Here is a 14385-nt window from a genome sequence, read left to right on the forward strand (position 1 = left end):
GTTCTTTGTCCTTCACATCAGTATGACCACTTTTAAAGCGTCTAAACCAGTATTCACACGTCTTAATTGATGGGGCAGAATCACCATAAGTTTCCACAAGAATTCTATAACCGTCAGCCGCAGTTTTCTTTTGATTAAAAAACAAAAGCAACGCATGTCGAAAATGCTAAAGAGCTTTCGGAAGTTGCATTTTTACGATGATATAAACACGACTGTTATTGCATCTATTGCTATAATGCTACTAAATGTGATGGATAATGTCAACACTGTAAGAAAGAACAGTTATCGGAAACAGCTATTGGAACAAACTGACACTACAGCCATCTGTTGCAAAACCCTCAAAACTAAATCACACTCCTAATATATAGGATGCTCGATGAATGATTAACATTTACACCGTCACGTGACTCGTACATGGATGACGATTTTCATGATTTAAGCAAGAATGATTTCATTTACTGTTTATAGAGATACTGAATCAAAGTAAAATATCACTTATATAATGTATATTCATATAAGAGACAAATTTGATATATTGTCCCAAGTTCACCCTCGAGATGTAGCAGGGTAGCAGTTAAAGTGTTAATACATTCTTCTTATTTTTTCTTCTAGTTTCTGCGGCATTGTCATAACAAAATTTCCCTCCTCTCTGCCGAACTTATCAGAATTTCCGAAACTTGCAGAATAACAAGGAAACCAGACCCGCCGCCTTGACGATATACATCACCAATCGATGTACCTCATGTTAACGAAGATTCTCGCTATCGAAAACGGCGGATTAATCGAGAACGGTATTGTGCGCCTTGAACAGCCGTGGATCGTCGTTGAACGGCGATCATTAAAGATGTTTTAACGAGGTGCTGCCGCACGCAAAGAGACGGGACAATGGTGGCGGGAATCACGAGAGAGAGAGAACCGTCGCGCGCGCGTCTCGCTTCATCCTGCCTCCCTTACCCCCACATGATCTCCGGATCTCTCCATTGGATGCACGCGAGATTCGTCCGACTCTCCGCGAGTCTCGTGCTCGTCGCTCGCGTTTGGAGGGCTTTCTGGGAAGGAGACGGACCTTTAAACCCTTCGCCGCGTGATTTAGTTGACAAAGTAGCGTGTTGCGACCGCGCCCCCGTGCCCCAGGGACCCGCGACCCCGCTATTCCCGACCCGCGCGCATTGTCGAGGGGCACGCACGTGGCATGGAACGCGCGGGGACAGAAACACGAGTCCATGTGAGCTATTTTAAAATGAGAAAAAAAAGTCATTGTTCAAGCATTTTGCGGAATCCGATATCCATATTAGTGTTTAGTCTGGCGTCGCGTTTCAAACGGCTGGACGCTCTCGATGCTCTCGCGTATACTGCACGTGCCATCGTTTCTCGATTTTGCCCTCCACCGCGCTGCCCCGCTCCGCCTACCGTCCCCCTCTGTCTACCCTGTCTGCGAATCCGTATTAATCATGCGCCGGCGCACGCTCGAACTCTGTCGGAAATCTCGCAGTTAAGCATTAATTAAGCGCTCTTTGCGATTGGCATTCTTCAAGCGGAAATATCCGCGCTGTTGCGTCCATCTCGAAACACGAAACCTTCGTCATTGATCGCGATACACGGGATATTAGCAACCCATCACTTCTATCGGAGAGTAATTAATTTTCGATCCATCAGCGAATGTGCTTCGTTTGAAAATTCATAGTAATGTAAGGGAATAATCGATAAAAAGGAAATGATATAGTCGTGAGCGCAGCGCAGCAACTTCCACTGAACACTGCGTCATCGTTACGTAAATCTTTTAGAAATTGCTGTGACTGATTGACACCTAGATCTCGAAGTCAGGAACGATCGAGTCTTCTTCCTTGATTTTCCACAAAGTGACGCTATATTACGCGAAAGTAACGAGCGATGCGTTCGTGATCGCGGCGTCAAGAGATCTTACGAGATCTCTACTCGTAGATCACGACGACGACAACGACGTAGACGTAGACGTAGACGGCGTATTGTCTCTCCCTCTTGCTCGTTACCATCTGCGCCTATTATCCGACTCTATTTTCCAATCTATCCTCGTACGCGAGGCGCACCTTGTCTCTTCCAGGCTGCTGCTAGTCTTCTCCGCCAAGTGAGTGCGGTGCGATGCGCTCTTTGTCTCGCGGCACTCGGCACAAAGGGCGCCGTACCCCGGCAGCGGGCGATAACAGGGGGGCAAGAAAGTTCAAGATAAGACCAAGGGCCCTTGGCAGTCGCGTCGTCCGGCATTCCCGAGGGAACGTACGCACATATGTACACGCACGCACGCACGGTACGTTAGCAGTACGTAGTTGACAGCCCGTAATATCAGGCTCGATCAAATCTAGTCTCAAAATTAAAGCGACGCATCACGATGCCCCCTCCTCTCACTTTTTACCCCTTCTTTTTGGATGATCTCATTTAACATTATTTTTGCTTTCATAATTTTTGCATCTGACATCATTAACATTCAGAGGTTTTTTTTTAAAAATATGTTCTTAATTTAATTTATCTTATTATTATTTTCATGACCAGTAACGAATCGCGCACAAATATGTTTTATTGTTCTATTAGAATATCGTTTTGCCGATAAGAGTGTGAGTTAAATAAATTCAGGACAGGAAAGTTAACGTTATGCTTCACTGAATCCTTTTACAATGTGGTCGTTTTTTTCAATAATCGACAGATTCATTTCCATAAGTTTGTGTAAAAAAATCGAAAAGAAAAAACACGTGACAAGAACGTTTCCGAGACGCGATCAAGAATGCACAGAATATCAATGTAAATCATAATCGGTAAAAACTAGATTAATATCTTCTTTACTGTTTCTTATTTGCTGATCCTTCTCCTCTTCAACGTCTCTCGCTTGAACGATCGCAGTGAACCGAGCTTCTCCATCGCGATGCAGGCGATACTCTCGTGGATGCACTCGCCGCGGAGTGCATACGCTGTGCGCGTATACACACATCGTCGTGCTGCGCGTACAGAATAGGACGAAGAGAAAGAGAGAGAGGAGCGGGAGGGGGGAAGAAGGAGAAAAAGAGAGGGGGAGTCGTTCAAACGAGGGGCCCGCAGCGCCTGGGCTTTGGGCCTCGTCGCGTGTTTTTGCCCCCCGTCTGGCCCCCACCGCGGCTCATCGTTTTTTGTCTGCTGCACCGCATGCTTCGCACAGTTCACCTCACCTCTTCCTCACCTCGGTCGACGTACTGCTTCCTCCTCCTCCTCTCTCCACCTCCTCCACTGCCTCCGTCTCTGTCCGGCCTCTCGTCCTGCTCGCTCTCGCTCGCAATCAGGGTCGGCGTGAGCATGCTCGCGATGCTTCGTTTGCAAAAGTATCGAGATGTTGAATATTTTCGACGTCGGAATACTATACCTTTCCGATATAATGAAGACGCTCGCGCTTTGTCGGCGCGACATAACTCGCGAATTTGTCATGTACCGGCGTAGCACTTTGTCTTCTCTCTAGGGAATTTGATAAGCAAAATTAATCGGAAGATTTGATATCAGAAATAAAAAAGTGGTTTCCAAAGTTTCCTGAAGGGACTAGAATGTGTATAAAAAAGGGGGGTTTTATTTTTCACACCTTTTTCCATCTGAATTTATGATTTTTTCTTGAGATTCCGAAATAGTAAGAATCTCTTCAGTTTTTTCTAGCGAAAAAATATCCAAACGCGCATTAAGGGAGTAACAAATAACGAATAATTCCAACATAATATAATACTTCGTTCCCTTTCGTTTCTACCTCCCCAAACAAAAAGAAGAAAACTTCAGTAAACATACACACTCACAGCTGCAGGTTTTATCCACTAAACAGAGCAGGATACGAGTGGCCCTGATCGCGAGAGGGCAAAAGTAGTGCCGAGACGTATCGCTGACTCGACGTTCGCGCCGTCCCTGCTCTCAATCTCGTCATCGGTCCTTCTCGTTGCGCTGCATCCGGGCGGTATCCCCGAGACACGCGCACGGACACGCGTGTCCCTGCCACGCGATGGTGGCGAAGAGAGGAGAACAAGGAAGCGGAGGCCATCAGACGAAGCCGAGAGACCCGATCTGTTCCGCGGTCGCTACCGAGCGATCGATGGCAGCGGAGGGAAGGTAGGATTGGGAGGGGTGGAAGGAGAGTGCAAGATGCGGGTTAGCCCAACGGAGGATGCATCTCGATGCACCTGCCCGACGTTGACGTTCGCGAAGCCAAATGTCGGCTCGCGATCCGGCTGCTCACGCTTGAAAAAGATCGCAGCATCGCCACGCAGATGATTTAGACCTTTTTTACCTTTTCTAGCTGTCTTTTCGATCAATTTTTGATATATGAGGAGTGGGTCGATTTTGGTGAATCGTTTGAAAATCTAGTTAAAAGATTGTGTGCGGAATAATTTATTTACTTATTTATGAAGAAATTCCTTTGATATTGAAAAACAAAGAGAGCATTATCAAGTGTTCATCATTTCGATAAAATCGAATTTGATAATTAAGTCAAGATATATATAATTGTTGATTATATATGTAATATATACTCTACGGAATTTTTAACATCATTTACCATAAAATAATCGATTATTTGAGATTAATCGCGCGATTACAAATCAAAACTCGTGATTTGAAAATTTGAAGAACTAACTCCTCTATCGACGAAAGTCGCAGGGAATAGCATGACATCCCTATAATATAATAAAAAACATTTTAAAAATTCTCTGTCTAAAATTCTCTGTCTGTGTGAAGCCATGTGGACAGTATCACAAGATGAAATAATTTATTCAGTAGATGAAAATTAAAACGATAAAAAACATAACAAAAAAAGAACATGTACATAGTATTATTGGAGAAAAGAAATTAATATGCACTTGACAGAATTTCAAAATGTATAAAAAAAGTCCACTGCACTGGAGAAATAATTAACAGTTTATCGGTTTAAATCTTCCATAACTGGAACAATGTAAATCAATATAATATAAATAAAAAGTAGAACAATTTCTGAGACCATGGGCTGGAATTTGAGAGCAATCCATTAACAATCTCGTAAAATAATAGATCTAAAAGTCTCTTTTTCCGATGTAGCAAATGCAATCTGAGAAGCACAGAGTTATCACAATCATGATTGCAATATTGTTATATGGCATTAGCTCTTTCCAACAGAAACTGACTTTCTCGTGAAATGATTTGTGTTGCGCTCGCTCAATCAGTTCGGACTTCTGATAGAGAATCCAATTGACAAAGTTCAACTGTGATCTCACCAAGGTACGATAAAACGATTCCTGTCTATCGATATTGGTAAAAGATTTTACACGTTGGAAAACGTAATCCAGTTTAGTATGTGTGGGTAGATAGATATATAGACGCCGTTGGCTGCAATTCTTCGAGTATAAATATAAAATAATAAATTACGATGTAAAGAATATTTATTAAATTACGCTTTTATTTTCTATAGACATCGGGTTAATTATTGAACAGGGTGTGATTGTTTCATTGGAGATTGGAAATTAAATAGGCCAGAGAGAGAGAGATTATTTGTTATTTGTTAAATCGGTTCACGCACAGTGTAATTTTGCAGATGTGTCTGCCGTTAACGAGCTAACTAACTCTACAACTTCTGAGACTATTTCGTTGAATATACCGTCCGACAGCTAAACAGCTTTTTTAAGGAAATGTAATTGGAAATTTCACCGGGACGCCGGAGAACCGGAGAGATTTTATGCCTCCATTCAACATCGCAAAACCGAATGTATCGTATAATCAAACGCTAATTAGTGACTAATTAGCCGCTCTAGTGACCAATTTATTATCGAATGACGGTGTGTGCGTACGTTTCACGGTTTGCGTGTGCTTACTTAGCTGCGTCCCGATGCGAACGATATTACGTGATTGATAACACGGCGGCTCGCACGGCGTTCTTCGTTACATATCGCGGCGAGACACGAGACGTCTTTACGAGCGTGATTACGCGAGTCCTTGGCAGTAGCAAGGCTGCGGAAAATGACTTTAATCGTTTCCACGTGTTGATGATTTGTACGTCGGCTCCGGCGAACCACGCACAGGACGCGTTACTCGATCGCCTCGCAGTCGTTTAAGTTCCACCAGCAATAGTCCTGACACGCGTCAAAAAGACGAGCGACATGAATCTCCATGCTATCTGATGCGGTACGTATCGCACAGTTTGTAAGTAGAATCTTACCATTCACTGTTTCAATCGTGTAAAATTGTTTAAGCCTCTCCGAAGTCAAATTGATCGAAACGTGCTGTAAACTTTTCGATTTTAAGTTTACTCGTGCATTTATCTGAAATAATAAAATACAGAAGTCCGATCTTATTTATAGTACATTTATATAATGTCATTAAGGCGATAATTATACCATTATGACTGTCTACGATTTACGATGCATTCGATTTGCGTGTGTACCGATTCAAGTGCGTTCAGGGAGAAGAAACGTTCACTCTCAACCTCCGTGAAAGCTTTAACGAAACTGCTCAGAGATCGTTATCTCTATTAAAACGGGCAACGCGAGGAACAAGGCGAGATAGGTCGCTGTAGAGAGAATTGATGGAACTCCCGGAAATCATTGACCGATTGCCGACTTTCGGTTGCAGTGGGTGCAAACGGCTACATTGTCTCGGCGGCACTCGTGCTGATAGTCGGAGCACTGGTGGGTGTCCTGGCGACGATATCGCGTCATCTTCATCATCGGCTGCTGCCGCACCGGCCGGTCCCTCCCGGCGCCTCTGCCTCGGTTTCCACCTCGATCCTCCACCATCATCATCGGCATCACCATCACCGTCACCGTCATCGTCGCGAGGAGCCGCCGCCGCCGCCGTTGCAGCGCTGCCTCCTGCTACAGGATCATTGCCGTCATCCTGCTACACCGGTGAGTAGCATCCTTGAGACACGCGTTGTCAGCAGAACGTCGGGATACTATCAGCGATGTATTAGGTCATTAATTAAATAATCCGGTTCGCGTCTAAATGACGATGCAAATATTACAGTGATGTGTGTTTTGGAGAATTTTGTTTCTTGTATTTTAAAATTTGCCTATCGTATACTATAGACTTAATGTACGAGCTATGTTGCGCTGTCATAAGTAATGTGCTTCGTTTAATTCATTGTCAGAAGCGCCCCGAATTACTTAGTTAATGGCTTAATATAATGGATACCTCGCGATGATAAAACGCGACGTGGAAAACAAAAAATGATGGATGTGGGAGACAAGCGAGCGATCCTTTTAATGCATTCACCGCCAAGTATGATTTAGCTGACTTTCCACTCATGTCAACTGTATTAATAAGATTGCCGTGATGATCTATGCAATCATTTACACGATTCTCATAAATGACAATATTAATTATCTTGGATCGAAGAAGTATGCATCGATAATCGCGGCAACCAAGGTTTTACTTGCCCATCTTTATCATTACAAAAAAGCTTCAATTATTAATAATTATTAATAAATAATAATATCAAGTTGTTCGCGGATGTACTTTGTCCGTTTCGTTTTTCTGTATCATTAAACAGTCATTATCTCTCGCAAATGCAAGTAATTGCGTGCTGCGACCATTCACGTGTCTCGGCACGTTTATTGCGCGTCGGTCCGATGGCTGTCGCAGCGGCTGCATCGGAGCACAATAAAAAATGCAACACGCAACGCGTTCGAGGATCGGAAGCCGTGCAGCAGAATCGATTACGAGATCGGCGGAATCGGCGATGAGTCGTGTTAATGGATTTACGCGCGATTACGCAGCGTCCCCGCGTCCATTCCGAAGCCTACGTTGGAAATAAAAGCGATGCGAATTTCCGCATATTCGTTGCGACTATGTGTATACGTCGCGCTAATTTTAGCGGGCCCGAGCGGGGAAGCCGAATAACGGCACGGAGGGGTCGTATTACGTTCCTCGGGACAATCCCCAATCGTGCCGGACAACCGATCTTGCCGGTCTTATTGCACACATTTCTGACGTTGCGCGTCACGAGTCCAAAAGGCACACGCGCGCGATATCGTCAGCGATTTTTTCTCGTCGGACGATAGACACGCCATCGCCGGCAACGCGCGGAATCGGGGAGGAGGAACGTGAGGGAAATCGGAGAGAAGAAAGGAAGCGCGATTTCCCAGCCAGCGGAGGCGGTTATCGGCGACGTTGCCGACCTTCGGCGAGATTATTACCGCGATTCGCGGAACGTCGAAGGCTGTTCTATCCAGGAGAGAAAAAATCCTCCGATATCTAATCACGACTCCGGCACACAGCTGCGTCTCTATCGGCTCCTTTTTCCTCTCCTCTCCCTCTCCCCTTCTTTCCCCTCCCTACTGATTAACCGGGAAAGCAGATCACGCTCGCCGGCCGCGCGTAGTTTCTCGTTCCTCAGCCTTTTTTCCGCCGTCTCGGTGTCCTGATTCGATTATTCCAAATGTGCGCGATAAGAAGGCGCGACGACGACAGGGGTGAATCCAGGACGAGCGTGATTCACAAGATGACGCACACCTGCAGCCGTGGTCGAGGGTCTTAGAGTTCCGATACGTGTGTTTTGCATGAAGACACAGTGCGCGATGTGCAATTTTAGTGAGCTGAGAAGCTGCAATTTCTGTAATACAGGATATTCCATTAATGACGTCTCCTGAGTAATCCTCGAACTCGAAGCCGAGTGTGTTCTTTAAGCTGCCTGCTTTGAAGAGGATAAATTGGAAAACTCGATCAAATAATTCCAACGTTTCACAGTCGCAAAATTGAAAATGACATTGGACGAGTTTATAGGAATTCTACTCTCCGCCGGAATTGCTCCGAGTTTACTGTTCCTTAAAGTATTCTAAATTAATCGAATGTAGGAAATGTGAACAATGTTTAGTTAGCGCTCTGGAAATATCTGCTGATAATGACATAAAAATCAGCCGGCAAGAGATAGTTTCACATGTTGTTTGCACGTTCTCCTCGTCGGAGCGGGCGTAATTAATAATAATAATACCTGCGTGCGGCTCACGTGTATCATTAACCGCACATACATCATTAAAGATAACAGATCTAGACACACTAGGAGATCTAGGCATCATTAAATACCAAATTATCGTCGACGTTCTCGACGATGATTTCTCTCTTCGCGTTCGGACTTTTCCCGGCTTCTCCTTCAAATTCAGTCTTAATCTGCCCCAGAAGTTTACGCGCGTGCAGCGCGGCCGTTCCGATGGCAAGAGTCGTCCGGATCCCGGCATCGATCGGTGACGCAACCCTTCTCAGCGAGAGGGTTGCTCCCGAGGGTACGGAGGACGACGGTCGGTCGGCCGGTCCATCGCGCACAGCTTCGGTTTCCATCGGAGGGCTTCGGAGAACTTAATTTGGAAGTTACCGGTCCCGTGATTACGTCGAGGAGTAGTCGGCGGGAAGTTCCGTTCGTCCCCCTCCCCTCTTGGGCGGCGGGCGAGACGTTGCGATGCGTTTCGTACCGTCGTCACGCCTGCCCCTTTCCGCCGCCGCCGCCGCCGTCGCGACGCGAACCATTGTTATTCTAGATTGCATCGCAAATTAGATTACGCCGTACTACGGACGGGCCGCCCTCCCCCTTCCTCTCCTTCTGCGCCGACGACGAGGCCGACGCCGACGCCGACGCCGACGCTCGTTCTTTGGCGATGGATGCAGCTTTCTCCGTTCCTCCATTGTCGTGCAACTATCCCCCGTCCCTGTCTCTCACCCTCGGTCGCGCACCAGATTGCGGCGCGCACGAGCGCACACTGCGAGCTGCACTGGATGAACTCCCTCGGTGCATACAGATGCGCTGTGAAAATCTTGTTTCTCCCGGATGGAGAATTCTCTCTCTCTTCTTTCGATATTCGTTCGATGTAGGTCGATGCGATTCGGAATAGCGATCGAGAAACTTGTAAAACTTCTGGCAACTTTTCCTACGCTGCCAACGACAATGCGCTCGATCTTTCTGCGATATCGATTGTTATTACAATAATAATTTAATTAAAGCGCCTGATTTAATTAATCAGGCAGTTTAATTGTCGTACGGCTGTTGTTGATCGAGCAGAATTTAGAAAGATTTGCTCGAGTCGAGTTAACGTCTCTGCCAGAGGGGAAACAATTTTGACCTTCTGGCCGACCTTCTCGTTCCAAGATGGTGGTGGCGTTGCCGCCGACCGTAGGTAGTCGACCGTGAGAGGGGAAGAGGGTTCACTCGAGGTAGGAGTAAATATTATGTCTAGCGTTCTGTAGCGGTAGTCTCCGGTTACTCCTGCGCAGACGGCCATTGTTCCATCCAGCGTAGCTCGCCCTCGTCCCTTTACATCCGCGAGAGAAATCTCGCGGACAGCTCTCAATAAGATACCTCGAGAATCGATCTCTTTCTCTTCTCTCTCTCCGCATGACGTGTCATCAAAACATTCCGACAGACAAGATATGTTTGTCATGTTTTGATTGCACTTCGCCTGGTTGTCATTAGAGAATTGGCATCGCCCATTCATGTTTTACATGCTTCATTATGAATTACTATTTGAAACTATAATAAGTATATAAGTATTACGAGAAGCAAGACAAGCATCCTGATCGATATCAACATCCTGATTATAGGAAGTACACTGAGAAAAAAATGTAATTGATCCAACGAAATGTCTTGTCACGGGGTGCCAACAAAATATATACTTATTTCGACAAGTTATATATTGAAACAAATATGTAGTTCTTGGATTACACACATGAGAATTATAATCCAACAATTATATATTTGATTCAATATATAACTTGTTGAAATAAGTATATATTTTGTTGGCACCCCGTGACAAGACATTTCGTTGGATCAATTACATTTTTTTCTCAGTGTAGCTAAAATTGAAATTATTGAGCCCAAGAGTTGACTCGATTTGAACTCCTTTTCTTCTGGACATTTCATCCTTCCGCAGAGGACGACCGCGTCGCGGAAAAGAGCGGCAATATTGGAAAACGGTGTTTATCCAGTGTCGCGTCTCTGGCGTCATAGGATACCGTGTAGGGATGCATCCTGCACCGCCGCGACGCCGCCGAGAGACGCGACGTACCCAGTCGCCGTGCTGGAGCTGTGTAAACCCCGCAAATCAAGCGACACCCGGGCTTCCCCCGCGGAGCGTTAAGCTCGCGCCCGCGCGGGGAAGCAATGACCTGATTTGCAATTTATTACGTTTGGGCGACGTCCAAGTGCGATGCATTGGCGGCGCCACTAAATCGGCACGGCTCGATCGAGGCGACGCGCTGCGACCGACTTCTTTCTCAGCGCGCTCTCTTTCGAGGAGCGTAAAACATAAGAAGAGAAAAGAAAATAAAAAAAAGGAACAGAAGAAAAAGTGAAGAGAAAATAATCGGGACGAACAAATAGGCGGGCGAAACTGGTACGCCTCCGAATTCCGGCGCGGGCCGCGCAAGATCGCGCGAGTCGAAATACCGGCGCGCCGAATACACGCACCGATGAGGTAAACATGTCAGCGTGACACGCGTCACGACAAATCGCTCGTTTCCGAAAGGCGAGACGAAACGTTCCGATGGAACCACGACGGAACGTGGAATTACTCGCTCCAGATTTTTCGAACCTCGTGTTTGTTTTTGTAAAACCGCAAAATAGGATCAGTATCACTGGATTAAGATAGATCTCTGAAAACATCTCGTCTTCTTATTTTTAGAAATAATACCGTCATTGTTTTAAAAGGGAATCAACATTACTTTAAAATTGTTTATCGCGGAATTTAACTCCATTAAATGTACGGAATAATAGGAATATGTAAATAGGCTGTAAATATAATTAATATATATAGCCAATAGTTAATAATATGACATTTTCATCAAATATCTCGTATCGCCAAGCGATTGCCATCGGATGATAATTTGCTGCCAACTTTCTTTCCACCGCGCGCAAAAATCGATGGAAATTTACACGTACGAACGAGGTCGACGGGACTGGACTATCCGGTATACAGAATAACGCCATTCAAGCGTGCGCCAAGTGGCTTTTGTGCAACAGCTACTTCCCGGCAATCAGTTACAGGCTATCGACATTTCGGGAGCGGGTGGAGGTTTTCGTGGCGCCCGCAGCCATGCGTCATGGGGATTTGTAGCCCGCGAACGGGATGTACTGCTACGTGCGGTGACGTAACGGCCGGCCGCCGGTTGTGACGCAAGCGTCTCGCTCGCGATAACGCACGCACGCGCGCGGCCTTCGCGCGATACACGACTAACCGCTGCACGTGTGTCTCTACTACGCTCTGTTACCTTCTCCGGGGAAATAACGATGTCTAGACGTCCGCGTGAATCATCGTCCGCCGATGCGAACGGTAGCGGGATAAATTATGATGACAATGACGAGACCGCGACCGCAAAGTGTCGCGACGCGCAAATTAAGAATCGCGGACAATACGAATCTTGCATTTACGCCACGAAAAAACAGCGAGATACAGTCATCTATTATATGTTAATGCCTTGCCGGGTAATTCTAGGACTAGACGAGAAAAGCATGTTACATACGTAAACTAGATTTTTCAGGCTGTGGTATTATTTATTAGGTGTATGAATTTTAGTTTTCTTCTTTCGAAAATTCTCGCTTTATTTTTATGACACATAAACAACAATCGTTTTGTCATGTTACCCGATGTTTCCACGATTTGTTGTATGACAACACTTCAAAAGAACGAAAATATATTTAAAAATTATTCAAAATTTGAATAATTTTTCTGGTGCGGTAAAGAAAGATTACATTATTATTAAAACATGCATACATCGAACATCATCAACACTTCAAAATATATTCTTCAAAACTTATTCATATTTTGAATAATTTAATATATATTAATATTGTTTCTTCTATTAAAATTTTTTCTTTATTTTTAATAAAGCGAAACAATAAAATATTGTGTTTTAAAAACCGGTTGTTAATCTTTTGAAAATTATACAAAATTATCGATACTCCGTTTATTAAATCATCACACTCAATGCAATATTAATTGTGATCTCGATGTTGTAAAAAAAAGGAAAGAAATTTGGAGCAGAGCTACGCCAATGGCTACGTGCACGTGCTAGCCGCGACATAACTACGCGAGTCTCGTCACGTGCTGACGTCACGATCATGGCACACACCGAAAGCGGTTCCGACGACGTCGAGTCGCGACGAAAGCACGAGGGCCGATGTTTCGCGTGAAAAATCTAGGTCGAGAGTGTAATAAAGTAAAATCTTTATTTTATAACTGTAACTATATATCTCCCGTTCTTTCGCTCCGGCAAGTCAGAGAGAAAATGCACACGTCTCTAACCTCGTTACATATAATGTAATCAAACAGGAGGGGAAAATTATTCTTCTCGTCTCGTAATTTCTTTAGTCCACAGAACGAAGCTGTAAGCTTCAGCTGCAAGCCCGAGCTTGCTAAAAAAGGACACATAGCTGAAGAATTCCAAAGTGGATATCGTATCTTGATATCGCGATAGTTTTATATCGCGATATCTTTTCTCTTGTTTATCTGAATATTGTTTCTTCATTTGCATCGATAATTCATAATATGCCAATGCCGAGCGTTTAAAGAAGAAAAAAATGCCGCAGAACGTCGTCCGCGATCCAGCACCCGGTTAAAGCTGGACGTTCCGCGACGACGCATAAATATTTACTCGCCCCGTAGAAGAATGCGCGCGTGGCAGATAAAAAAGATCCAGCGGTTCCCTCGCTTCCCACTCGACCCGAAATAAACCACGCTGAGTGCCATCGATTCCGCGACGCGAAAATAATCGACGTGACGGAAATTCGACGCGGCGACCGCAAGTGTCGGGCGGAGCAGGAGAACCATCTCGTGGTCTTTCGTTCGATCCCTCGTCTCCCTCTCCTTCTCTATCTCTCTCTCTTTTATCTCGCGTTCCCATATTGCGCGAGGGTAGATACCATCCGTATGCTTTCCCCCTTGAAATATTCCGTGACGAGCACTCACTGGCTGTATCCGCCGCGAAAGTGCTCGGCCGCACGCATCGGCCGATATATCGACTATCTGCCGACCGACAGGCAGCAGCCCGATTTACCTATCGATTTACCTCTCCCGTTCGCTCGTCACGACGACCCTGACCCAACGACACCGCCCGTCCTCCACGGACGAGCCGAACATCCACCATCTGAGCGGGGCGCCAGCCGCCCTTCGGATCGACCGGCCGACGAGCCTACGGCGGCGGGCGGGGTGTGCGCGCTCGCGGCGACGTTGCTTTTGATCGCTCCCGAGGCTGTTCGCAGGTAACCCTCGGATACGACCTACTTTTCTCGCGCGCTCCATAGGCGCGTGTCTCTCGAGGGTGGCGGGCAGAAAATGTTCGCCAAGGGCGTAGCCGCCGTGCAACCGAGGGGCGATTACTCCGACGACGATTTCTCTTTCTCTCTGCCGCTTCAATCTTTAATTTACATCCTTAGGAATAACTGTGTGCGGAAAGGATGAG

At 45.7% G+C, this 14385-nt stretch overlaps 1 protein-coding gene across 2 annotated transcripts in view; it reads left to right on the plus strand.

Annotated features, from left to right (window-relative positions):
• The window catches only part of LOC105276614 (mitochondrial distribution and morphology protein 34), a 76742-nt gene that overhangs the window by 16097 nt on the left and 46260 nt on the right, over positions 1-14385 (plus strand). The window contains exons 1-2 of one of the 2 annotated variants that reach the window (XM_026974442.1): positions 340-2284; positions 6574-6848. In XM_026974442.1, the coding sequence (XP_026830243.1) occupies positions 2119-2284; positions 6574-6848 (441 nt within the window). In that variant the 5' untranslated portion in view covers positions 340-2118. Of the gene's footprint in view, positions 1-339; positions 2285-6573; positions 6849-14385 lie in introns of those variants that run through there. The other variant, XM_011334390.3, reaches the window with a different exon arrangement.

Source organism: Ooceraea biroi, chromosome 12 (genome assembly GCF_003672135.1).
Source record: "Ooceraea biroi isolate clonal line C1 chromosome 12, Obir_v5.4, whole genome shotgun sequence".
Lineage (NCBI taxonomy): Eukaryota > Metazoa > Arthropoda > Insecta > Hymenoptera > Formicidae > Ooceraea > Ooceraea biroi.